Genomic DNA, 27,878 nt, shown 5'->3' with positions numbered 1-27,878 from the left:
AGTGTGAAGCTCTTTATACCATGCCTGACACACAGGAGATGCTATTATTATTGTTGATGTTGTTGCCATGAATTTGCATAGTACTTTATGCTTTTTTTTTTTTTTTTTTAGATGAAGTCTTACTCTGTCACTAGGCTGGAGTGCAGTGGCACAATCTCTGCTCACTGCAACCTCCGCCTCCCAGGTTCAAGTGATTCTCCTACCTCAGCCTCCTGAGTAGCTGGGATCACAGGCATGCGCCAGCACACCCAGCTGATTTTTTGTATTTAAGCAGAGACGGGGTTTCACCATGTTGGCCAGCATGGTCTCAATCTCCTGACCTTGTGATCCACCTGCCTCGGCCTCCCAAAGTGTTGGGATTACAGGCGTGAGCCACTGTGCCCAGTCCTTTATGCTTTTTAGAGTTTTATTGAATAAATTACTATACCCTACACTGTGGGAGGAAGTTGGAGCAAATATTACTAGTTTGACAAATATTTGACAAATATTTAAAGTATCTAAAAGACTGCGCTTTTAGCTAGTGGCTGCAGCCAAACACTGGAAATCAGATATTGTGCAATTAAAAGCATGTCTGCAAACACATCTGCAGAAAGTGAGCCCATCTGCAGATGATTTCATTGTCCTGAGCACCACTGTGGTAAGTGAAATAAGATCTAAATGCTATTGTCACTGACCCAGGCTAGTAACTACCTGCAAGGCTTAGTGATGATGTCCAAGATTCAAGTTTTCTGCTTGGCTTCTTAGCTCACTGGAGTGAATGATAGCTTTCTTTTCTTTTACTAGAGAACCTGTCTCTAGACTCCAGTTGCTTCTGCTCTCCACCTGTGAACTTCCTCCAAGAATTGCCAAGCTACCGGTCCATTGCACGCAGGAGAACGACCGTCCTTTCCCGGGACAAGCAAAGTGGCACTTTGCTAAAGCCAGCCAACTCTTACAGCTCCCCGCTGAAGGGCGGAATTGCTGCAAACCTCAGCAGCCAGTCCATTCGAGAATATGCACTGAACATCTCTGAGAAGCGGAGACTAAGGTTTGTTCACTAGCCACCTGGAACCTGTGTAGTGTATATTATGGGCCAGAGGTATGTTTTGTGCATGAAATGCATTTCTTGAAGAGCTCACATAATTAAAATTTTCTTCCTTAGGGTAAGCTAAGCCTCTTTGACAAAGGTAACCAAACTCCTACTGCTTCACTTGACTAGCCTTAAAAAAAAAAGATATCCAAACATACTCAACATATTAGAAGTTTAATTCTTTTTTTTTTTTTTAAGGTGGTATTTCACCATGATGGCCAGGCTAGTCTTGAACTCCTGACCTCAGGTGATCCACCCACCTCGGCCTCCCAAAGTGCCAGGATTACAGGTGTGAACCACAGTGCCTGGCCTTTTTTTTTTTTTTTTTGGAGATAGAGTCTTGCTTTGTCACCAGGCTGGAGTGCAGTGGCGCAATATTGGCTCACTACAACCTTCGCCTCCCAGGTTCAGGCAATTCTCCTGCCTCAGCCTCCTGGGTAGCTGGGACTACAGGCACGCGCCACCATGCTCAGCTAATTTTTGTATTTTTAGTAGAGATGAGGTTTCACCATGTTGGCCAGGATGGTCTTGATCTCCTGACCTCGTGATCCGCCCGCCTTGGCCTCCCAAAGTGCTGGGATTACAGGCTTGAGCCACCATGCCTGGCCTAGAAGTTTATTTCTTGCTAGCATAAAGTACTAGGTTCAGGTCAGTGGGAAACTTTGTAGTCAGTCATTCAGGGACCCAGGCTCTTTCCATCTTGTGGCTCTGTATACCCTTAAAACCTCATTTTTGTCTGCAACCAAGCCATGCAAAAAGAAAGAGTATGGAGTATGAGTATACTACTTAGCTATACCCCACAACTTAGTAGGCTAATACACAACTGAATGGCTAGTCAATCCTTCTAGTTTCAGTTGGGCTGAATCTTTATCTTTTTTTTTTTTTTTTTTTTTTTTTTTGAGACAGAGTTTCACTCTTGTTACCCAGGCTGGAGTGCAATGGCGTGATCTCGGCTCACCGCAACCTCCGCCTCCTGGGTTCAGGCAATTCTCCTGCCTCAGCCTCCTGAGTAGCTGGGATTACAGGCACACGCCACCATGCCCAGCTAATTTTTTGTATTTTTAGTAGAGACGGGGTTTCACCATGTTGACCAGGATGGTCTCGATCTCTTGACCTCGTGATCCACCCACCTCGGCCTCCCAAAGTGCTGGGATTACAGGCGTGAGCCACCGTACCCGGCCCTGAATCTTTATCGATAGTCAGCTGTGGTTGGGGAGGTGGCTCTGCTGATCTAAGCTGGGGGGGTCAGCTTTCTATAAGCTGGTCTGGGGTGGCTTCAGCTGGGATGATCACATCGTATCATTAGGATAGCTCCAGTTTGCATGGAAACAGCTGGAGCCCAAGAGAGGATCAGAAGCCTACAAAACCTCCTGAGGCTAGGCTTAGAACTGGCTCAGCTTCCCTCCTACTGCAGGCTATGGTCTAACCAGATCACAGTCCAGATTCAATGAGTGGGAAAAAATTCCTCCTGGTAATGGGAAGAGCTGCAAAGTCACATGGCCATAGAACATTTACATATTCATTGAGTAATTGGGAGATGTAGGAGTGGGTTAAGAACCAAGTCTGAAAGGTACACATATCACTTTTCTTTACATGTCTACCAGGGAGAATTTAGTCACGTGGTCATACCTGACTGCCAGGAAGGCTGGGAAGTGTCAGTGGATTTGGGTGATAGCTTGCCATCTCCCGCATTCTTGAAGAATTTAAAACATAGTTTTCCCATTGACCTGGTGTAATGACAGAGGTGGGTATTTCTGCTTAACTCTTTAATTGCCCCCCACCCACCGAGGGTCAGTAGCATAAATGCATTGGAAGGGTCCGGCAAAGTGGCTTGTGCCTGTAATCACAGTACTTTTAAGAGACTGAGGCAGGAGGATTGCTTGAGACCAGGAGTTCCAGACCAGCCTGGGCAGTATAGCAAGACCCTGTTTTTACCAAAATAAATAAATAAATAATAATAATAGAGAAATTAGTTGGTTGTGGTGATGCATACCTGTAGTCCCAGCTACTCAGAAGGCTGAGGCAGGTGTATTGCTCAAGCCCAGGAACTGGAGGCTGCAGTGAGCTATGATTGTGCCGCTACACTCCAGCCCTGGTGACCAGTAAAACCCTGACCTTGTCTCAACAACAACAAAACATAGTGAAACAAAGTAACACATTGGATGACACACTGTGCCTTGTAGGTTTGAGAATATGTTATCTTTGGTTTTATTTTTAATTTGGGTGGTCTTATATTCTCAAAAAAATGTTGAGACTTTATAACTGTATTTTAGCCAGCACAGTGGCTCACACCTGCAATCCCAGCACTTTGGGAGGCTGAGGCAGGCGGATCGCTTGAGCTCAGGAGCTCGTGACCAGCCTGGGCAATGTGCCAAAACCCTGTTTCTACTAAAAATACAAAAATTAGCTGGGCATGGTGGTACACTCCTGTAGTCTCAGTTACCCAGGAGGCTGAGGTGGGAGGATCACCTGAGCCCAGGAGGTTGAGGCTGCAGTGAGCCAAGATGGTGCCACTGCACGTCAGTCTGGGTGATAGAGCATGACCCTGTTTCAAAACAAAAAAAAAGAAGGATATTTCAGTACTCCCTTTGGTAGCACATATACTAAAATCGGAGTGATACAGAGAAAATTAGCATGGCCACTGAGCAAGAATGACACACAAATTCATGAAGCATTCCATATGTAAATTTATTTAAAAATCAAATAAATAAATAATGTATTTTATTCCCCACTCTTTCAGATTCACAGATTTTGATTTTTTTTTTTTTTTGGAAACAGAGTTTCGCTCTTGTTGCCCAGGCTGGAGTGCAATGGCGGGATCTCGGCTCACCGCAGCCTCCGCCAATTCTCCTGCCTCAGCCTCCCAAGTAGCTGGGATTACAGGCATGCACCACCACACCTGGCTAATTTTTGTAGTTTTAGTAGAGATAGGGTTTCTCCATGTTGGGCAGGCTGGTCTTGAACTCCCAACCTCAGGTGGTTTGCCTGCCTCGGCCTCCCAGAGTGCTGAGATTACAGGCATGAGCCACTGCACCCAGCTAGATTTTGAATTCTTATAAGCTACTACTGTTCTATACCAAACTCTGCCACACCTAAGAGAGAGACATATTTTCTTCTATCAAGGGGCTTCCAGGTTCACTGAAAAAATGAAACTAACAGACTCACGAGAGCAGGACCCATGTCTACCTGGTTTACCAGTGAATCCCTAGAAAATGGCAAAGAAAAGGACACAGGAAGGATGATTCTTTTTTTTTTTTTTGAGATGGAGTTTCGCCCTTGTTACCCAGGCTGGAGTGCAATGGCGCGATCTCGGCTCACCGCAACCTCCGCCTCCTGGGCTCGGGCAATTCTCCTGCCTCAGCCTCCTGAGTAGCTGGGATTACAGGCACACGCCACCATGCCCAGCTAATTTTTTGCACTTTTAGTAGAGACGGGGTTTCACCATGTTGACCAGGATGGTCTCGATCTCTTGACCTTGTGATCCACCTGCCTCGGCCTCCCAAAGTGCTGGGATTACAGGCTTGAGCCACCGCACCCGGCAACTCATTCTTTTTTTTTTTTTTGAGACAGAGTCTTGCTCTGTCACCCAGGCTAGAGTGCGGTGGCATGATCTCGATTCACTGCAACCTCTACCTCCTAGGTTGTTGCAATTCTCCTGCCTCAAGTAGCTGGGATTACAGGCACCAACCAGCACGCCCAGCTAATTTTTGTATTTTTAATAGAGAAGGGCTTTCACCATGTTGGCCAGACTGGTCAACCTCTGGTGATCTGCCCACCTCTGCCTCCTAAAATGCTAGGATTACAGGCATGAGCCCCTGCACCCAGCCAGGAAGGATAATTCTAATTGCTAGTAGTTGTTATTCTTTATTTCCCTTAACCCCTGCTCCACCCTCTGAGGCAGGATTTAAACATTATTATTATTATTTTGTTTATTTATTTGGAGATGGAGTCTCACTCTCGCCCAGGCTGGAATGCAGTGGTGCCATCCGGGCTCACTGCAGCCTCCGCCTCCCAGGTTCGAGCGATTGTCCCACCTAAGCCTCCCAAGTAGCTGAGATTACAGACGCCTGACACCATGCCTGGCGATTTGTATTTTTAGTAGAGATGGCGTTTCACCATGTTGACCAGGCTGGTCTTGAATTCCTGACCTCAGGTGAACCACCTGCCTCGGCCTCCCAAAGTGCCGGGATTGCAGGCATGAGCCACTGTGTCGTGCTGAGATGCTGAGTCTTGATGTTGCTGCCACTGTCATCGTCATGGTCATGTTTTCCATGCAGGGACATTCAGGAGACCCAAATGAAGTATCTCTCCGAGTGGGACCAGTGGAAGCGGTATAGCAGCAAGTCTTGGAAGAGGTTCCTAGAGAAGGCGCGAGAGATGACGACCCACCTGGAGCTGTGGCGGGAGGACATTCGAAGCATTGAAGGTACTGCACCCCAGCATCTGCGCCCAGTCTTGTCTGCAGAATTCTCTGTGTCTGGGGGGCAAGTACAGCTTCGTTTCCACTAGGGTCTAACTGAAATTGAGCATTTCCTTCCATGATGAATGTGAGCAACAAACCACAGCTAGGTTTAGTAGAAGCTGTGTCTGTAACCAGGAAAAAATCGTGATACTTTCCTGTCCCTTCCGGTTGTTGTATTTATTAAGTCCCATGACTGCTTGGAAATTTCGGTCGTTATTAGATCTGCCAGTAGATCTTGTTATTTTATTTATTTATTTTTTTTCGAGACAGAGTCTCGCTCTTCCGCCAGGTACCAGGCTGGAGTGCAGTGGCGCAATCTCGGCTCACTGCAACCTCCGCATCCCGGCTCAAGCAATTCTCCTGCTTCAGCCTCCTGAGTAGCTGGGACTACAGGCATGCGCTACCACGCCCAGCTAATTTTTGTATTTTAGTAGAGAAGGGGTTTCACTATGTTGGCCAGGACGGTCTTGATCTCTTGACCTCATGATCTGCCTGCCTTGGCCTTCCAAAATGTTGGGATTACAGGCGTAAGCCACTGCGCCCGGCCAGATCTTGTTATTTCCTGCACTTGTGAAGACCAGGCACAGTGGCTTACTCCTGTAATCCCAGCACTTTGGGAGGCTGAGTTGGGTGGATCACAAGGTCAGGAGTTCGAGACTAGCCTGGCCAACATGGTGAAATCCCATCTCTACTAAAAATACAAAAACTAGCCGGGCATGGTAGTGCATGCCTGTAATCCGGCTTTTTGGGAGACCGAGGCATGAGAATCACTTGAACCTGGGAGGAGGACATTTCAGTGAGCCGAGGAGCCAAGACTGCACTACTGCACGCCAGCTTGGGTGACAGAGCAAGCCTCTGTCTCAAAAAAAAGTGCCAGTAAAGATGTTCTCAGATGTTCACATATGTCTTTCTATCACACGTATGTTTTTTAATAATATGATAACTGGACCAGGTGCCGTGGCTGCTGCCTGTAATCCCAGCACTTTGGGAGGCTAAGGTGGGTGGATCACCTGAAGTCAGGAGTTCAAGAGCAGCCTGACCAACATGGAGAAACCCTGTCTCTATTAAAAAAACAAAATTAGCCAGGTGTGGTGGTGCATGCCTCTAATCCCAGTTACTCGGGAGGCTGAGGCAGGAAAATCGCTTGAACCCCGGAGGCAGACGTTGCAGTGAGCAGAGATCACACCATTGCACTCCAAAAAAAAGAAAACTGTATATCTGTTTTTATTTTATGCATTTAAATGAAATGCATAAAATAGTATTATTTTAAAATATTATTTAATTGTAATATTTTAATATTATTAAAATACTATTTTATGCTTTTGAAATATTATGCATAAGTATATTATTTTTAAAATGTTATGCTTTTAATTTCAATGCATAAAATAAAAACAGACATACAATTACCATGTTATTAAAAACATTATCCCAGCCAGGCAGTGGTTCATGCCTGTAATTTCAGCATTTTGGGTGACTGAGGAAGGAAGATCATTTGAGCCCAGGAGTTTGAGACCGGCCTGGGTAACAAAGACCTTGCCTCTACAAAAAAAGTTTTAAAAATTAGCTGGATGTGGTGGTATAGACCCATAGTCCCAGCTTCTGGGGAAGCTTAGGCAGGAGGATCGCCTGAGCCCAGGAGTTTGAGGCTTCAGTAAGCTGTGATTGTGCAACTGCACTCCAGCCTGGGCAATAGAGAAGACCCTGCCTCAAAACAAAAACATGAATAAACAAACAAAAAGACTTATTATCCTGAGATGAGGCTCATCACTTTTATTTTATTTATTTATTTATTTATTTTTGAGATGGAGTCTTGCTCTGTAGCCCAGGCTGGAGTGCAGTGGTGCAATCCCAGCTCACTGCAACCTCTGCCTCCTGGGTCCAAGTTCTAGCAACTCTACTATATCAGCCTCCCAAGTAGCTGGGATTACAGGCACGAGCCACCACACCCAGCTAATTTTTGTATTTTTTAGTAGAGACGGGGTTTCACCATGTTGGCCAGTCTGGTCTTGAACTCCTGAGCTCATGCTCTGCCTGCCTCGGCCTCCCAAAGTGCTGGGATTACAGGCGTGGAGGCTTATCACTTTTACCAAACTACAAAGAGTTCTCATGGCCCTGAAAATACTGTGAACCCCTACTTTCCTATAGTGGTAAGAATTCGGGATTATGGATTGTTATTAGTTGACTGGACTGCCCTAACAATGTACTGCAGACTGGATGGCTTAAAAAACAGCTACTATTTTTCTCATGATTTTGGGGGCTTGAGCAAGCCTTCTTGCTGTGTGTTCACGTAACCTTTGCTTTGAGTGTGCTCTGAGAAAGACTGCAAACTCTCTGGTGTCTCTTTTTTTTTTGAGACGGAGTTTCGCTCTTGTTACTCAGGCTGGAGTGCAATGGCGCGATCTCGGCTCACTGCAACCTCTGCCTCCTGGGCTCAAGCAATTCTCCTGCCTCAGCCTCCTGAGTAGCTGGGATTACAGGCATGCGCCACCATGCCCAGCTAATTTTTGTATTTTTAGTAGAGACGGGGTTTCACCATGTTAACCAGGATGGTCTCGATCTCTTGACCTCGTGATCCACCCGTCTTGGCCTCCCAAAGTGCTGGGATTAGAGGCATGAGCCACCGCGCCCGGCTCTGGTGTCTCTTTTTATGAGGGCTCTAATCCCATCATGGGGCTCCACTCTCAAGACCTCATTGAAACCTAATCACTTCCCAAAAGCTCATCTCCAAATACCATTATATTGGGGTTAGGGTGTCACTATATGAATTTCTAGGGTGAGGACACAGTTTGGTCCTTAGCAAGTATGCAAAAATTGGAATTTGTGCCAAAATACAAAATTAGCCAGGCACGGTGGCTTGTGCCTACTGTAATCCTAGCACTTTGGGAGGCTGAGGCAGGAGGATCCCTTGAGTCAGGAATTCGAGACCAGCCTGGGCAACATAATAAGATCCTGTCTCTATTTAATCTAAAAATTAAAATGCAAATAAAAAAATACAAAATTAGAAACATGGAACTTTTTTTTTTGGCTTATCTATTTTATTTTTTGAGACGAAGTTTCGCTCTTGTTACCCAGGCTGGAGTACAATGGCGCAGTCTCAGCTCACTGTAATCTCCACCTCCTAGGTTCAAGCGATTTTCCCATCTCAGTCTCCCAAGCAGCTGGGACCATGGGCGTGTGCCACACACCCAGCTAATTTTTGTATTTTTAGTAGAGGCAGGGTTTCACCATGCTGGCCAGCCTGGTCTTGAATTCCTGACCTCAGGTGATCTGCCTACCTTGGCCTCCCAAATTGCTAGGATTACAGGTGTGAGCCACCGCATCTGGCCAGGATTATCTGTTATCAAGCAAAACATTTTTCAAACATCTCCCCAAAACTGCTAATATGAAAACTTTGTGAAGTTTGTAAGGAATATTGTAGGATAAATAAAGGAAATGGTTGTCTCCATTATTACTATTTTAAGACCTGTAAAATACGATTGGTAATTTATCCAATGAACTACCTTTTTGTTGTTGTTTTATTTGGAGAATGTAACTTACTTCATTCTTTCTTTCTCTCTTTCTTCTTTTTTTGACGGAATTTCACTCTTGTTGCCCAGGCTGGAGTGCAATGGCGGGATCTCGGCTCACCACAATCTCTGCCTCCCAGGTTCAAGCCATTCTTCTGTCTCAGCCTCTCTAGTAGCTGGTATTACAGGCACCCGCCACCGCACCCAGCTAAATTTTTGTATTTTTAGTAGAGACAGTGTTTTACTATGTTGGCCAGGCTAGTCTTGAACTCCTGTACTCAGGTGATCCACCTGCCTCAGGCTCCCAAAATGCTGGGATCACAGGTATGAGCCACCACACCCATCTGAATAGAGCATATTTCTAAAAGGCTTCATGGCTCACTTAAAACTTCAGCCATGCACTCATACTTTTCCTCTTGAGATTCAGGTGTAACATTATATTTGGAGTAAAATCAGAAAGGCTTTTATTGAGCATTTATTATGAACCAGGCATTGTGTTAAGCATTTTACGCATCACCTCAGTTAATCTTCAAAAGAACCTTTCTTTCACTTAGGTACTTGTCATTTGCGTGGCTCAGAGAGTTTAAGATCTTGTCCAAGTTCACTTAGCCAGGGTGAGGCAGAACCAGGGTTTGAACCCAGGCATTCAAGACTTAGAGTCCAGGGTTTTAGCCACTGTGTCTAGCTCCCTCTCTTGCGAAGTCGTAGGCTTTCTGGAGATTTTCATTTGGAAAGTGGCTCGTGTGGTAGAGGGGTACATTCTTCCTGGGAACTGGGATTTTGATATTTCCTTCAGTGACTAACCCTGTGATTTCTTGGCTGGGTAGGTGCCCATCTGACACATGGATTATCACAGGTGTGATAATTATCACAGTTATGATAATTAAATTTCTTGCCTCTGGCAGATTGCTAAGTATTAGAGAGTGGTAAAAAACTGTGTGTATCTTATATCTTTGGTCTCCAGTGATAAGTTGGCTGCTCCTACCAAGAACAAGAAGCTATCCTTGCTCTTCAGAATGCTCTCTGTCCTCAGCAATTTCATCATTATCTAGTGGAAGGTTGGTTTTCTATTTGCAAATCAATCGATGCAATTCACCACAAAGCAGAATAAAAGAAAAAAATTATGTGATCATCCCAACAGATGCAGAAAAAGCACTGATAAACTTCAGTTCTCACTTTTAACAAATAAGAAATAAATATGACCTTTCTTAATTTTGATTTTAACATTATACAGCCAACAACATACTTTATTTTTGAGATGGAGTCTCACTCTGTTGCCCAGGCTGGAGTGCAGTGGCACGATCTCGGCTCACTGTAACCTTCACTTCCTGGGTTCAAGTGATTCTCCTGCCTCAGCCTCCCGAGTAGCTGATACTACAGATGCATGCCACCATGCCCGGCTAATTTTTGAATTTTAGTAGAAATGAGGTTTCACCATATTGGTCAGGCTGGTCTTGAACTCCTGACCTCAGGTGATCCACTGCCTTGGCCTCCCAAAGTGCTGGAATTACAGGCATAAGCCACCTCTCCCAGCCTACATACTTAATGATGAAACATTGAAAGCTTTTTCCCTAAGACGGAGAATGAGACAGAGGTGTTGATTATCACAGATTCTATTCAGAATCATCCTGGAAGTTCTAGCCAATGTAGTAGGATGGGCAAGGGGAAGGATAATAATTGGAAAGGAAGAAAAAAATGTCATTTTTTTTTTTGCAGATGACAATGATATACATGTAGATAATTAAAAAGACAATTATTAGAATTAATGTTAATTTAACAAGATTTATTGTTAATTTAAAAATGTATCTATATAAAATGAATTGTATTTTTATGTACCAACAACAAACATTTAGAAAGAGAAACTTTTAAAATGATACAATTTACAATAGTATCAAAAATGTCAGGGCCAGGCATGGTGGCTCACACCTGTAATCCCAGCACCTTGAGAAGCCGAGGCAGGTGGATCACCTGAGGTCAGGAGTTCGAGACTAGCCTGGCTAACATGGTGAAACCCTGTCTCTACTAAAAATATAAAAATTAGCTGAGCATGGTGGCTCATGCCTACAGTCCCAACTACTCGGGAGGCTGAGGCACGAGAAGTGCTTGAATCCAGGAAGTGGAGGTTGCAGTGAGCTGAGATCAAGCCACTGCACTTCAGCCTGGGCAAGAGTGAGAATCGGCCTCAAAAAAAAAAAAAAAAAAAAGTCAGATATCTAGGACTATATCTAAAGAGTCATATGCGATAATTATGCACAGAAAACTATAAAGTATTATTGAGAAAAACTAAGGAAGACCTAAATATACCATGTTCATGGATCAGAAGACTTAATATTATAAATATGTCACTTCTTTTCAAATTGACCTGTATATTTTATGTAATCCCAATGAGAATCTTAGCAGATTGTGTGTGAAAATTAAGGCATTCATTCTAACATTTGTATATAAATGCAAAAGACCAAAGATATCTGAGACAATCTTGAGAAATAACAAAGCTAAAACATATATAGTACCATCTATCAAGCCTTACAAATCTGCAATAATTAAGACAGTATTGGTATAAGGATAGACATGTAGACCCAAGCAACAGGATAGAATTCAGAAACAGATTCATACATATATGGTCAAGTGATTATTTCCAAAAAAGGCAGCCAATAAATGGTGCTGAGTCAACTAGAGAGCCATACAAGAAAAGATAAATACTGAGCTCTTCCTCATACCATTCTCAAGTGATGAATTCACGATTGATTGTAGATCTACATGTGAAAAGTTAAATACTAGAAAATCGAGTCTTAAAGCTAACAATTAAAAAAATAAAATAAAATGTTTCTTCCTCCTTCTAGCTACTGATTCCTCCAGCTTCAGGTTTTATGGCTGATTGAATCTATGGTGTGTCGATAGATTCACCCCTGGTCAGTGATGTCTGGGTTTGTTTTTTCCAGGGAAATTTGGCACTGGGATTCAGTCCTATTTCTCCTTCTTGAGATTCCTGGTGTTGCTGAATTTGATAATATTTCTGATCATCTTCATGCTGGTTTTGCTCCCAGTCTTACTCACAAAATATAAGATCACCAACAGCAGCTTTGTGCTCATACCTTTCAAAGACACAGGTGAGTCTAAGGCCTGGTTTACTATGAAGTATGTTTGTTTTTCACCATGTATCTTGCTACAATTCTCCTTTTTTTTTTTTTTTTTGAGACAGTGTCTCACTCTATTGCCCAGGGTGGAGTGCAGTGGTGCAATCTCAGTTCACTGCAACCTCTGCTGCCTGGGTTCAAGTGATTCTCTTACCTCAGACTCTTGAGTAGCTGGGATTACAGGAGCCTGCCACTGTACCTGTCTAATTTTTGTAGTTTTAGTAGAGATGGGGTTTCACTGTCTTGGCCAGGTTGGTCTTGAACTCCTGATTTCGTGATCCACCCACCTTGGCCTCCCAAAGTGCTGGGATTACAGGCAGGAGCAACTTCTCCCAGCTAAGAATCTTTATTATAATTCTTGGGTGATCGTATTAGTCAGGATGGTCTAGGTTATGCTGCAGAAACAAGTGACCCCAAGACATTCATGCTGCCATGAAATAACAGCATGAGAGCATGACTGCATAATAGTATGAGACTTTGAGTGTGAAATAACCACAAAGGTTAATTTCTTTGATAGCACTGATAGTCATATGTGCAAGCAAAAACAGGCTCTATATGCAGACTCACATACAAAATAAATAAAAAGCCATATTCCCAGATGTTTGGGGAGAATAGTGAAGGAAATATTAGAACTAGAAAGAGAAAGAAATGTTACTGTATTGGACACTTTGGGGTTTGGACTGAAAATGGCAAAAAACAAATACACAAACCCATCTATGTGCAAACATGCAAATACATGACATTTTTTTTTTTTTTGGTGCCATGACTTGGATTTGAACCAAGGTTGCTGTGGCCACAACGATATATGACATTTCTTTTTTTTTTTTTTTTTTTGAGATGGAGTTTCACTCTTGTTACCCAGGCTGGAGTGCAATGGCACGATCTCGGCTCACCGCAGCCTCCACCTCCTGAGTTCAGGCAATTCTTCCGCCTCAGCCTCCCGAGTAGCTAGGACTACAGGCGCGTGCCACCATGCCCAGCTAATTTTTGTATTTTTAGTAGAGACGGGGTTTCACCTTGTTGACCAGGATGGTCTCGATCTCTTGACCTCGTGATCCACCCACCTCAGCCTCCCAAAGTGCTGGGATTATAGGCGTGAGCCACTGCGCCCGTTGATATATGACATTTCTAAATGTAATGTACGTATACAGTCATGTACCACATGACAATGTTTCAGTCAACAATGGACCACATCTGCAGCACTGGTCCCCTAAGATTATAATAGTGGATTTTTACTGTACTTTTTCTTTGTTTAGATATGTCTAGATATACAAATACTTAACGTTGTGTTGCGGTTACTTACAGTATTCAGTGCAGTAATGTACTGTCCAGGTTTGTAACCTAGGAGCCATACCATACAGTCTAGGTGTGTAGTAGGCTACCCCATCTAGATTTGTGTAAGTACACTCCATGATGTTTGCATGACAAAATCGCCTAAGGATGTATTTATCAGACTATAGCCTTCTTGTTAAGCAATTCTTGACTGTACATGCATATACACACAAATTGTGAAAAACAGGCAGGTTATGGCCAGGCATGGTGGCTCATGCCTGTAATCCCAACACTATGGGAGGCAGAGGTAGGTGGATCACCTGAGGTCAGGAGTTCAAGACCAGCCTGGCCAACATCACGAAACCCTGTCTCTACTAAAAATACAAAAATGAGCCAGGAGTGGTGGCGGGCACCTGTAATCCCAGGTACTTAGGAGGTTGAGGCAGGAGAATCGCTTGAACCCAGGATGGGGAGGCTTCACTGAGCTGTTGCACTCCAGCCTGGGCAACAGAGCGAGACTCCATCTCAAAATAAATAAGTAAATGAATAAAATAAAAAACAAGCAGGTTATAGAGACTAAAACTATTTCCACCGACATTCTGGTTTTTGTTTCTTACAGATATACAATGTACAGTCTATCCAGTAAGCAGCTCTGGACTCATTTACTTTTACAGTTATATCATAGACTTGCTTTCTGGCACTGTAAGTATTTAACATAATCCTTTGTTTAGCTCCTCAATCTACTAAAAATTGATTGATTTAAAGATCTGTTTCCCGAATTTCTGAAGTGAGAGCCAAACACAAGTGTTGGTTGACACATGTACCAGTAAATAAAACAGGATTTGCAGTAACCTTATGGGAAAGGATAGTGTTCATCATTGCCTTCTACAGTGACAGAAAATAGACTGCCACTTTCAGGCATTGGCCTTTTTCTAGTCTTTCTTTTTACTTTTTTATTTATTTTGAGACAGAGTCTTGCTCTGCCGCCCAGGCTGGAGTGCAGTGGTGCAATCTCAGCTCATTGCAAGCTCTGCCTCCCGTGTCCAAGTGGTTCTCCTGCCTCAGCCTTCCAAGTAGCTGGAATTAACAGGTGTGAGCCACCACACCCAGCTAATTTTTGTATTTTTAATAGAGATGGGGTTTTACTATGTTGGCCAGACTGGTCATTTCTGATCTTAGGTGATCTGCCCACCTCAGCCTCCCAAAGTGCTGGGATTACAGGTGTGAGCCACAGTGCCTGGCACTTTTTTTAAAAACAGAGTCTCACTCTGTCCCCCAGGCTGGAGTGCAGTGGTGCAGTCTTGGGTTACTGCAACCTCCGTCTCCTGGGTTGAACCAATTTTCGTGCCTCAGCCTCCCGAATAGCTGGGATTATAGGCGTGTGCAACCAAGCCCAGACAATTTTTGTGTTTTTAGCAGAGACAGGGTTTTACCATGTTGGCCAGGCTGGTCTTGAACTCATGACCTCAAGTGATCTGCCTGCAAGTTCTGGGATTACAGGCATAAGCCACTGTGCCTGGCCCAGAACCACTAACTCTTGAGCACTTGAAATATGTTTAGTGTGGTTGGGAGACTGAATTTTAATTTAATCTTATTGTTAATAATCTAAATGTGCCAGGCACAGTGGCACATGCCTATAGTCCCAGCTACTTAGGAGGCTGAGGTGGGAGGATCGCTTGAGCCCAGGAGTTCTGGGCTGTAGTGTGCCATGCCAATCAGATGTCCACACTAAGTTTGGCATCAGTATGGTGACCTCCTGGGAGTAGGGGGACCACCAGGTTGCCTAAGGAGGGGTGAACCAGCCCAGTGGGAAACAGAGCAGGTCAAAACTCCCATGCTGATCAGTAGTGGGATTGTGCCTGTAAATAGCCACTGCACTCCAGCCGGAGGAACATAGTAAGATCCCCATCTCTTAAAAAAAAAAAAAAAAAATCTAAATGTAAATAGGCACAAGCAAAAGAGGGCCAGAGAGATCAAACAGGGGCTTGTCTTTATTTTCCAGACCCAGCAGACCTTTGCCCTGTAATTGTTACATTATTTTGAGGAAGAGATTTGTGATAGCCCTGATATCAGCCCTGTGCAATATAAACAGGTTTCTTCTGGTTAGATATGTTTTTATGGCCTTTGGGAGAACTGAAAAAAGTATGGAGTCTTCTGCTTCTACTTTTCCAGTTAACAAATGTACTGAATTACCCCAATAATATAAGAATACATGGTTGTCATGAAAAATATAGATTTTATAGAGTAAAAAGTGAAAATACCCCTCCCCAGAGGTCACTGAACACTTAACCCCATGGTTTACAGCCTACTTGACTGTTGACCTTTCTCTGTGCACTTACATGGTCTTTCTTGATATTTCATAATATGGATTTTTAGTGATCTAGCCCGATCCCTGCTGATGGAAATTCAGATTTCCTCTCATTTCCTTCCTTTATAAATAATGCTGGCTGGGTGCGATGGCTTATGCCTGTAATCCCAGGACTTTGGGAGGCTGAGGCTGGTGGATTGTCTGAGGTCAGAAGTTTGAGACCAGCCTGACCAACATGGAGAAACCTAGTCTCTACTAAAAATACAAAAAATTAGCTAGCCATGGTGGTGGGCACCTGTAACCCCAGCTACTTGGGAGGCTGAGGCAGGAGAATCGCTTTAACCCAGGAGGCAGAGGTTGCAGTGAGCTGAGATCCTGCCGTTGCACTCCAGTCTGGGCAACAAGAGTGAAACTCCATCTCAAACAAAAACAAAAACAAAACAGACATACTAGGGAACCTCTGTGTACTATCTAGCTACAGTGTTTCTGTTCTCTTCACTCTCTGGAGTTTTCCTGCCATCCAAGGATGTAGCAGTCCCAGGCAGCTGGGCATGGTGGCTCACAATTGTAATCCCAGCACTTTGGGAAGCTGAGGCTGGAGGATCACTTGAGCCCAGGAGTTCAAGACCAGCCTGGACAACATGGCGAGACCACATCTCTACTCTTTTATTTTAAAAAAAAGAAGAAGTCAAAGAGTTTTCTGTGCCACGAGGCCTGACTGTTCTTTTTCAAAGTGATTTTGGCTCTTCTGGGTGTTTTGCGATTCCATATGAATTTTAGGATCATCTTGTCAGTTTCTATAAGGAAGCCAGCTAGGATTCTGACAAAGATTATGTTGAATATGTAGATCAATTTGAGGATTTTTGCCATACATCTTCTGATTCACAAACATGGGATGTTTTCCGTTTCTTTAGAGCTTCTTTAATTATTTTCCACAATGTTTTTAGTTTTCAGAGTATGAGATTTGCACTTCTTTGGTTAAATTTAGTCCTAAATGTTTTACTCTTTGTTTTTTTTTTTTTTTTTTGAGATGGAGTTTCACTCTGTCGCCAGGCTGGAGTACAGTGAGTCGGTCTCAGCTGCAACCTCTGCCTCCTGGGTTCAAGTGATTCTACTCCCTCAGCCTCCCAAGTAGCTGGGACTACAGGCATGCACCACAATGCCCAGCTGATTTTTGTATTTTTTAGTAGAGACAGGGTTTCACCATGTTGGCCAGGATGATCTCGATCTCCTGACTTCGTGATCCTCCCACCTCGGCCTCCCAAAGTGCTGGGATTACAGGCATGAGCCACCACGTTCAACCATGTTTTATTCTTTTTGATGCTTTGGCACATGGAATTTCATTCTTAATTTTAGCTTTGGGTTGTCATATGTGTTTTTCTTTTTCTTTTAGAGACAGGGTCTTGCTCTGTCACCCAGTCTAGAGCGCAGTAGCACAATGAGGGCTTACTCCAGCCTCCTGAGCAGCTGGGAGCACAGCCATGCACCTCTATGCTTAGCTAATAAAAAAAAATTTTTTTTGGTAGCAGTAGGGGCCTCCCTATGTTGCTCAGGCTTGTCTCAAACTCCTGGGCTCAAGTAGTCCTCCCACCTTGGCCTTCCAAGGTGCTGGGATTACAGGCGTGAGCCACCATGCCTGGCCACCTGTGCATTTTCAATGCCAAGGTTTTATCAGTGCTTTATTTCCCAAACACTGAGTACTTCCTGTGCCCCTGGGGCTGTTCCAGTCCCTGGAGATACAGAGAGGAAAGGGGACACTGGAATTTGTGTTTCTTGAGGCAGGGACTACTCTTCCGGCTCCCTGCAATAAGCTGACCAGTCTGACCTCATGCTCTTGGCTTTGTTTCAGGGTTTCCTGGAGGAGACTAGCCTCTTTTATGGACATTACTCCATTGATGGGATGAAATTTCAGAACTTCACTTATGATCTGCCCCTGGCATATTTGTTAAGCACAATCGCCTACCTGGCCCTGAGCCTTCTTTGGATAGTGAAAAGGTAAAGTCTGTCCTTTCATACTCTCTGAATTACCCTTGATGGCTGGAGGCTGTTGGAGATATGGGAACTCTGGGGGCCATTGCCTAAAGGATGAGCGGAGTCCAGGGGATGGTTTTGTGGGGGAAAGGGTTGTGAGTACGTTGGTAGCTGGAGAGCTGTGGGAGAAATAAAAGTCAGGATTTGGGATAGAGTAGCAGCCTGAGGTTCTTTTTTTTTTTTTTTTTTTTTTTTTTAAGACAGAGTCTGTCTCTGTCACCCAGACTGCAGTGTAATGGCAGGATCTTGGCTCACTGCAACCTCCACCTCCCAGGTTCAAGTGATTCTTGTGCCTCAGCCTCCTGGGTAGCTAGGACTACAGGCACATGCCATCACGCCTGGCTCATTTTTGTATTTTTGATAGAGACGGGGTTTCACCATGTTGACCAGGCTGGTCTTCAGCTCTTGACCTCAGGTGATCCGCTCATTCTGGCCTCCCAAAGTGCTGGGATTACAGGTGCCAGCCACCGCACCTGGCCCGGGGTTCTTTTTTTCTTTTTTATAAAAATAAAGACAGGGTTTCACCATGTTGGCCAGGCTGGTCTTGAACTCCTGACCTCAGGCGATCCGCCCGCCTTGGCCTCCCAAAGTGCTGATATTACAGGCATGAGCCACCACGCCCAGCCTGGCCTGGGGTTCATTACTGAACACATCTGGCAGTCCCACTCCACTGCACACACACTGTAACTTTGCTTCGCTGTGTATGTTAACTAGGTCTCTATTGGGTTGTATATAGCAGAAACCTAACTCTGAGGGTTATTGAGTGGCTCACAGATCCAAGGAAGGGAGGAAGCTCAAATTCCCAGAGGGCCAAAGATGGAGCCATGGCTTAGGAACAGCATCAAAAGCAAGAATCCCTTGTCTTCAATTCTTTGATGCGGTGGTAGCTTTCTTAAGTGGTGGGAAATAGGGCATCTTTTTTTTTCTTTTTTGAGATAGATGGAGTTTTGCTTTTGTTGCCCAGGCTGGAGTGCAGTGACACCATCTTGACTCACCACAACCTCCACCTCAAAATAGGGCATCTTATAGTTTGCATCAGCCTTGACCTCCTGCGTCACATGTACAAAAATCCTAGGAAGAGACTTGTTGTGTCTGTTTCATTCAGGTTCCCAGCCCTGACCCTTCCACAGACCGTGGCCATGGGGAGCAGTGGGTCTGTGATGAACCCCTGGTGGTTCAAGTGCTCAGCACTGTGCTCCTTCAGCTGTGGCCAGGGGTGAGAGTCAGATGGCAACGTGGCTTTTCCACAGTGTTGAGTTTACAGGAATGAGACAAGGAGACAAGTGGTTTAGGGAGAGAGAGCAGTTCCCAAGAAACAAGAGGAATATTGGCCAGGCACGATTGTTCATTCCTGTAATCCGAGCACTGTGGGAGGCCGAAGCGGGCAGATCACTTGGTCAAGAGATCGAGACCATCCTGGCCAACATGGTGAAACCCCGTCTCTACTAAAAATACAAAAATTAGCTGGGCGTAGTGGTGCACACCTGTAGTCCCAGCTACTTGAGGAGGCTGAGGCAGGATAATTGCTTGAACCTGGGAGGTGCAGGTTGCAGTGAGCTGGGATTGTGCCACTACACTCCAGCCTGGCAATAGGGTGGGACTCCATTTAAAAAAAAATGTATTAATTCCCTTAGCAAACATTGTTTCAAAAGGTACAATGACCCAAACACAATATAAATTTTCTTTCTTTTTATTAGCTGGGTGCGGTGGCATAAACCTGTAGTCCCAGCTAGTTGGGAGGCTGAGACAAGAGAATCACTTGAACCCGGGAGGCGGAGGTTGCAGTGAGCCAAGATTGCACCACTGCACTCTAGCCTGGGCAACAGAGCAAGACTCTGTCTCAAAACAAACAAACATACAAACAAACAAACAAACCCTTGTGTTTCTCTTTTACATGAGAGTTCTGGGTAGAGGCACAGGTTAGTGTGGTAGAATCCTTCTTATAGTATTCTAGGACTCAAGTTGACCAAAATTCAGCCATCTTTAGCATGTGGCTTTGAAGGTCCTGCTGAGGGATGGGAAAGGAAAAAGCATGGAGGAGAACCATTCCGAGGGTATTTATAGGCCAGACCTGAACCTGGTGCACATCACTCACATCCCATTGGCTACAACTCAGTCACATGACCATGGCTTACTGCAAAGGAGGCTGGGAAACATTGTTCCTGGCTGGGTAGCCATTACCCACCAGTGACACTGTACTACAGATGGTAAACCACAAATTTTTGATGGACAGCTTTTCATGTCTGCCTCAGGGGGTTGCTTGGCAGACACTACCATGGGTGGGCACCTTTCTTGCCTACTTGATTGTCCCTGTGAGAGCATGCACAGTGTTGTAAGCCATGGAGCTGCAAAGCTCCTTATCACAGGTGCAGAAGAGACCAGGGTGCTGTGGATTGATTTGGCCTTCTGTAAGGACCAGGATTGCTGCAAAGAAAACCCCAGTGCCCAATGGGCACTTGTATACTGAGTCAGAATCTATGAGATGAATGTGAACTGGTGAGTGCCCATCACCCACCCAGATGGACCATGTACAAATGAAAAGAAACCCCAGCCTCCTTTGAGGGGCAGAGAGATGCTTGGTAAAGAAATATTGGTTGATTGGGGTTCTATGATCATGCCAGGGCAGATCCAAGTTTTATGGACCTACAGGTTAGACAATTTGGAGGCGCCATCTTTAAGACAAAGAGCATTAACATGTATTTATTTTGTAAATGATAAAAACAAATAAATAAAACCATAGGAACACATTGCTAGAGTCTTCCAGAGCCTTGGAAGGGGCCCTGAAGAATGAATAAGGTTATTTGTGGTGGTGTTTTTCGAGACGGAGTCTTGCTGTGTCGCCCAGGCTGGAGTGCAATGATGCAATCTCAGCTTATTGCAATCTCTGCCTCCTGGGTTCAAGCAATTCTCCTGCTCAGCCTCCCGAGTAGCTGGGATTACAGGTGCATGCCACCACGACTGGCTAATTTTCATGTTTTTAGTAGAGATGGGGTTTCACCATGTCGGCCAGGCTGATCTGGAACTCCTGACTTCGTGATTCACCCACCTCAGCCTCTCACAGGGTTGGGTTTACAGGAATGAGCCACCACACCTGGCTGAATAAATAAGGTTTGTTAGTTGCACAGTGAATCCACCTGTGAATCTTGCTCAAGTTCAAGGCCTTGATGCTTTCTGGGGAAGGCGGTGGAGGGAGGGCTGGGTGTGATATAATAGGAGAAAGGCCAGCTGTGGCCCAGGAAGTGGAAGTGCCACAAAGTGACAAAGAGTATGGACTTTGTAGGCCAGAGACCATGGTTGGAATGTCAGTTCACCTCTTCGAGCCTCATTTTCTCCGTCTGTGAAATCTGCATACCTGGAAAGGTTGTTGGGAGGATTAACATACACTAGGCAGGTCAATGAAGACCTTAGCACTGTGCCTAGCACCTTATAGACATTTATTACATTAAAATTATCATCATCATCACTATCATCAAAGTAGCAACAATTCTGCCACCTAACTCTCTGGTTAGAGGGAAATAATTTTTCTTCCTCTGATCTAGTTTTCTCACCTGTTAAATGTAGGTCCTGGTAAAGTACAATGGCTCATGCCTATAATCCTAGCACTTTGGAAGGCCAAGGTGGGCAGATTGCTTGAGCCCAGGAGTTGCCTTGGGCAACATGGCAAAACCCTATTTCTACAAAAAATACAAACAATTAGCTAGGTGTGGTAGTGTGTGCTGTAGGTTTGAGCTGTGTGGGAGGCTGAGGTGGGAGGATCACCTGAACCTGGGGAGGTGGAGGCTGCAGTGAGCCATGATCACGCTGCCACACTCCAGCCTGCATGACAGAGTGAGACCTCATCTTAAAAAAAAATATATATATATATATATACACACACACACACACACACACACACACACACACACACAGATATATATAAAATAAAATTTTAAAATGTAGGTCTGGTCTAAATCAGAGACTTGCAACTGGGATGGGTCACCATGAGCTTTATAACATGGCCTATTTCTGGACCCCAGTGAGACCTATTGAATTGAAAATCTGAGGTAAGAAACCATTTGGGAACCTGTATTTGGGGAAAGCATCCCTTGTGGTTCTGACATAAATTCTTTGCTGTAATCCTTTGACAGAATGACTTATCATAACAATTCCTTCCACTACTTTTCTTTTTTCTTTTTTCTTTTTTTTTTTTTGAGACGGGGTATTGATATATCGCCAGGCTGGAGTGCAGTGGCGTGAATTCAGCTTACTGCAACCTCTGCCTACCAGGTTCAAGTGATTCTCCTGCCTCAGTCTCCCAAGTAGCTGGGACTCCAGGTATCCACCACCATGCCCAGCTAATTTTTTTTTTTTTTTTTGTATTTTTAGTAGAGATGGGCTTTCACCATGTTGGCCAGGATGGTTTCCATCTCTTGACCTCGTGATCCACCCGCCTCGGCCTCCCAGAGTTCTGGGATGAGAGGCACGAGCCACCATGCCTGATAAATTCCTTCCACTTCTATTGTCTTCGTGCCTCACTAGCAAGTCCTAAAATAACCTGTTTCATCTGCAGAGGACTGCATATAGCATCTGGTGTTTTATTTTATTTTATTTTATTTATTTATTTATTTGAGACGGAGTTTCGCTCTTGTTACCCAGGCTGGAGTGCAATGGCGCGATCTCGGCTCACTGCAACCTCCGCCTCCTGGGTTCAGGCAATTCTCCTGCCTCAGCCTCCTGAGTAGCTGGGATTACAGGCACGCGCCACTACGCCCAGCTAATTTTATGTATTTTTAGTAGAGACGGGGTTTCACCATGTTGACCAGGATGGTCTCGATCTCTCGACCTTGTGATCCACCCGCCTCAGCCTCCCAAAGTGCTGGGATTACAGGCTTGAGCCACCGCGCCCGGCCTATTTTAATTATTTATTTATTTATTTTTGCATCTGGTGTTTTATACCATCAAGTGCCAGAGTATATTTTTTCCATGAAAGCATTTGAATGAATAAAAAATGTGCAACAGAATTGTATCTTCCCTAAACAGGTGCTCACTAAATAGTGTTTTTTTGTTTTGTTTTTTATTTTGAGACAGAGTTTCACTCTTGTCACCCAGGCTGGAGTGCAATGGCATGATTTTGGCTCATTACAACTTCCGCCTCGCAAGTTCAAGTGATTCTCCAACCTCAATCTCCCAGGTAGCTGGGATTACAGGCACCTGCTATCATACCCCGCTAACTTTTGTATTTTTGTAGAGATGAGGTTTTATCATGTTGGCTAGGCTGGTCTTGAACCCCTGACCTCAGGTGATCTGCCTGCCTCAGTCTCCCAAAGTCCTGGGATTATGGGTGTGAGCCACTGCGCCTAGCCCTAAATAGTTAACATACTATTTAAGTCATATATTCATTGATTTATCCATCAGTTGCATATTAACCATAGTATATAGTCCATGCATTATGGATATAAAGGTGGCAAGATAGCCAGGGTAACTGCTCTCAAGGAATTTAAAATTTAGTTAAGAGTAAGGAGCTACAAGCAGTAAACAGATGAATAAGATAATTGTAGGTTGTGTCATTGCTGTGAATTAAATAAAAGGGACTGACTTGAAGTGGGGGTTACAGCCTTAGAAGGGAAGCTGAGGGGTCATAAAGGGGTTATTTGAGCCAAAACCCAAAGAATGGGTAGGAGACCAGTCATAGGAAGAGTCAGAGAAGCAGCATCCCTGGAGATGGTAGCGGAAATTCCCAAGTGCAGAGGCCCAGAGGCAGGAACAGGAATTTGTGTATTTACGGAAAGAAGAGAAAGCCAGTATAGTTACATGGGAGGAGAGACGGCAGAACTGGATCGTATAGGATCTCTAGGCTGTATTAAGGACTTTGGATTTTAAAAGAAAATGAATCATCCTACCAAAAAGACATATGCACTCGTATGTTCATCACAGTGCTATTCACAGTAGCAAAGACATGGAATCAACCTAGGTGCTCATCAACAGAGGATTGGATAAAGAAAATGTGGTATACATACACCATGGAATACTACACAGCCATAAAAAAGAAATGAAATCATGTCCTTTGCAACAACATGGATGCAGCTAGAGGCCATTATCCAAAGCAAATTAATGCAAGAACAGAAAACCAAATACCGCATGTTTTCACTTATTAGTGGGAGCTAAACATTGGGTACTTGTGGACATAAAGATGGCAACGAAAGAAACTGAGGACTCCTAAAGTGGAGAGGGAGGGAGGGAGGGAGGCAAGGATTGAAGAACTATTGGGTACTGTGCTCAGTACCTGGATGATGGGATCATTTGTACCCAAAACCTCAGCATCATGCAATATTACCAAGGTCACAAACCTGCACATGTACTCCTAAATCTAAAATAAAGGTTGGGGCTGGCTGGGCACAGTGGCTTGGGCCTGTAATGCCAGCACTTTGGGAGGCCAAGATGGGCGGATGACCTGAGGTCAGGAGTTCAAGACCAGCCTGTCCAACATGGTGAAACCCCATCTCTACTAAAAATACAAAAATTAGCTGGTTATGGTGGCAAGAGCCTGTAATCCCAGCTACTTGGGAGGTTGAGGCAGGAGAATCATTTGAACCCGACTGCACCACTGCATTCCAGCCTGGGCAACAGGGCGAGACTCCATCTCAAAAAAAAAGAAAAAAGTTGGGCAAAAGGATTGGATTTTATTCTAGCTGTGATTGAAGCCATGAGATGGGTAAAAGGAAAGGTCTTTCAACAATTAGATACCCTGTTAGCTGCCACATATATGTAGAATGGCCCCAAACCTGACCATGTGGCAGTGGGCTAAAAATGCAGCTATGTCTAACTTAAGTTTCAGACAAAGCCAATTCAGGGGCCTCTTTTTTGCTGTTGTTCCTAAAAGAAGGATGATTGTGTTTTGGGGCCAGGTCGGTGGAAGGATTCAAAATCAACCTGATTCGGAGTGAGGAGCACTTTCAGAGTTACTGCAACAAGATCTTTGCTGGCTGGGACTTCTGCATCACTAACCGCAGCATGGCGGATCTGAAGCACAGCAGCTTGCGGTATGAGCTCCGAGTGAGTGCTCCTGGGTTTTCCCATAGTGGGGTCCTCATCAGCAAGGTCCTGCCTTGGGAGCTTGAGTTTTCAGCTTGCAGAGGGTCTAGGGTGGGGGCTAGGTGGTCCCCGGTGCTTACCAAGTTACTTCTCTGTAGTTTTCAAGAACTTTTCACAGCGAACACGTTACTGGGGTTGATTACCCGAGACTTGAACAGGAGCACTGGTGAACTGGGACGGGGAAGTGGGCTGGGGAGGCAGTGTCTGCAAGGAGATGATGTCTTTCCCCACACCCTGCTACTTTACATTGTTATTTTTCCACCTGATGAGGACCTGTCATAAACACTTGCTTATACCAGGAGAAATGGGACTAAGGAGGGAATATTCTGACAGTAGTGTGGGATAGAGAATATATGAAAAAGCACAAGAAAGTTTCCAAATGAATGAGAGAAAGAAGTAAAGGATAGCATGTTAATAAACCCATCAAAGAAAAGGAGGAGGGGACAAATGGAAGCATAATAAAGTAGGAGGAATCAAGTCAAATCTATTCTTTCTTACACTGAATATGAACGGATTAAATTCTCCTAATGAAAGCAGAGACTACTAGATTGGGTAAAAGAAAAAATAACAATACCTTATCTATATGCTGTTTGAAGAAATGACACATACTATATTTAAGTAATATGAATAGTTTATCGTTCTGTTTTCACATTGATTCCAAAGCCCAATTGCAGTCTTTTTTTTTTTTTTTTTTTAAGGATGGGGTTTCACCATGTTGGTCAGGCCGGTTTTGAACTCCTGACCTTAGGTGATCTGCCCACCTTGGCCTCCAAAGTGCTTGGATTACAGGTGTAAGCCACCATGCCCGGCCAATTGCAGTCTTAAATAGGAGGTTTGGTTGGGCACAGTGGCTCATGCCTGTAATCCCAGCACTTTGGGAGGCTGAGGCTGGTAGATCACCTGAGGTCAGGAGTTTGAGACCAGTGGCCAACATGGTAAAACCTCATCTCTACTAAAAATACAAAAATTAACTAGGCATGATGGTATGCCTGTAATCCCAGCTGCTTGAGATGCTGAGACTCTCTGCTTGAACTGGAGAGGCGGAGGTTTTGGTGAGCCAAGAGCTCACCACTGTAATGCAGCCTGAGCAACAGAGTGAGACTCTGTCAAAAATAAAATAAAAAGGAGATTCTACCTTTACTTATACCCTTAGTAGACATAAGAAGTAGTTGAGCTAAGTCTAGGATGGTATCTTAGGGGAGATGAATATTTAAAGGAAGTCTTTTTTGTTTGTTTGTTTTTCTGAGATAGCATTTCACTCTGTCGCCCAGGCTGGAGTACGGTGATGTGATCATAGATCACTGCTGACTCAAAATCCCAAGCTCAAGTAATCTTTCCTCCTCAGCTTCCCATGTAGCAGGGACTACAGGCACTCATCACCATGCCCAGCTAATTTTTCTATTTTTTTGTTGAGACTCTCACTATCCTGCCAGTATTTGAACTCCTCGGCTCACGTGATCCTCCTACCTTGGCCTCCCACAGTGCTGGGCTTACAAGAGTGAGCCATCATGCCTGGCGGAACTTTTTAAGATGGACGGGGAGAGAATGATGAATCGGTTTCTATACTTGAGTATCCCTTCATCCCACTGCTCACAAATGAATTTTCTTTTATCTTCAGGCAGATCTGGAGGAAGAAAGAATACGGCAGAAAATAGCAGAAAGGACCTCAGAAGAAACAATACGCATTTATTCTTTGAGACTGTTTTTGAACTGTATTGTTCTGGCTGTTTTGGGGGCATGCTTTTATGCAATATATGTAGCAACTGTCTTCTCGCAAGAGCACATGAAAAAGGTAAGTTAACTTGTATTCTGGCTGGACATTATGCTAAGTGCATTGAAAACCTGTGAGGTAGATACCATCATCATTTCTATTTTACATATGGAGATACAAGTTTGGCTGATACAATCAAGAACTGAATATCAGAGGTGATCAGTTTCCACCTTTAAAGCAATTTTTTTTTTTTTTTTTAGTTGAGACAGTCTTACTCTGTCATGCAGGCTGAAGTGTGAACCTCAGCTTGCTGTAACCTCCACCTCTCAGGTTTAAGAGATTCTCGTGCCTCAGCCTCCTTAATAGCTGGCATTACAGGCTTGCACCACAATGCCCAGCTAATTTTTGTATATTTAGTAGAGATGGGGTTTCACCATATTGGCCAGGCTGGTCTCAATCTCCTGACCGCAAGAGATCCACCCATCTTGGCCTCCCAGTGTGCTGGGATTGCAGGTGTGAGCCAGTGTGCCTGGCCTTAAAATAAATTTTTTAAGGCATCTAAAGTATAGTGTTCAAGATGCTTACGGCTCCTGGAATTTGCAGTATTCAAATCTAGGCTGAAGTAGGGTTTTATCCCTTATGAACTAAAGCCTTGCTTTACCTAAAATAGCAGTGGTTTTAAAAATCCAAGTTTGTCTAGTGGCTCTGCATCATGAAATCAATCAACAGGGGCCCAGGTTCCATTTGTCTTGTGGCTCTGCCCTCCTTAGGGTATAGTTTTCTTTCTTTCTTTTTTTTTTTTTTTGAGACAGAATGTTGCTCTGTCACCCAGGGTGAGGTGCAGTGGTGTGATCTCTGCTCACTGCAACCTCCGAGTCCTGGGTTCAAGTTTAATTTTCCTGACTCAGCCTCCCAAGTAGCTGGGATTACAGGTGCCTGCCACCACGCCTGGCTTATTTTTGTATTTTTAGTAGAGACAGCGTTTCACCAGTTTGGCCAGGCTGGTCTAGAACTCCTGACTTCAAGTGATCCACCAGCCTCGGCCTCCCAAAGTGCTGGGATTACAGGCATGCGCTACCATGCCTAGCTGGTTATGGTTTTCTGTATAGTGCAAGATAGCTCACCACTGTGGCCAGCCAAGGAGAAGGAGATGAAGGAGCTAAGAACACATTTCTTTTTTTCTTTTTCTTTTTTTTAAGATGGGGTTTCACTATGATGGTCAGGCTGGTCTTGAACTCCTGACCTCAGGTGATCCACCCACCTCAGCCTCCCAAAGTGCTAGGATTACAGGCGTGAGCCACTGCGCCTGGCCGG

At 44.4% G+C, this 27,878-nt stretch overlaps 1 protein-coding gene and 1 non-coding gene across 4 annotated transcripts in view; both read left to right on the top strand.

The window, feature by feature from the left end:
- Positions 1 to 27,878, top strand: part of TMC7 (transmembrane channel like 7) — a 67,346-nt gene that overhangs the window by 17,381 nt on the left and 22,087 nt on the right. For 2 of the 3 annotated variants that reach the window (XM_010340721.3, XM_074381994.1), the window contains exons 2-8: positions 784 to 1,027; positions 5,347 to 5,495; positions 11,977 to 12,144; positions 14,063 to 14,145; positions 17,601 to 17,746; positions 24,667 to 24,814; positions 26,472 to 26,645. In XM_010340721.3, coding sequence (XP_010339023.2) covers positions 784 to 1,027; positions 5,347 to 5,495; positions 11,977 to 12,144; positions 14,063 to 14,145; positions 17,601 to 17,746; positions 24,667 to 24,814; positions 26,472 to 26,645 — 1,112 coding nt within the window. Of the gene's footprint in view, positions 1 to 783; positions 1,028 to 5,346; positions 5,496 to 11,976; positions 12,145 to 14,062; positions 14,146 to 17,600; positions 17,747 to 24,666; positions 24,815 to 26,471; positions 26,646 to 27,878 lie in introns of those variants that run through there. The other variant, XM_074381995.1, reaches the window with a different exon arrangement.
- On the top strand, positions 3,649 to 3,755 carry LOC120367428 (U6 spliceosomal RNA). Its single transcript, XR_005581818.1, has one exon. It is a non-coding gene; the product is annotated as a U6 spliceosomal RNA (small nuclear RNA).

The sequence above is a fragment of the Saimiri boliviensis genome, chromosome 12 (genome assembly GCF_048565385.1).
Source record: "Saimiri boliviensis isolate mSaiBol1 chromosome 12, mSaiBol1.pri, whole genome shotgun sequence".
NCBI lineage: Eukaryota > Metazoa > Chordata > Mammalia > Primates > Cebidae > Saimiri > Saimiri boliviensis.
The sequence above is the reverse complement of the archived record's forward strand: the minus strand, read 5'-3'. Positions and strand labels throughout refer to the sequence as shown.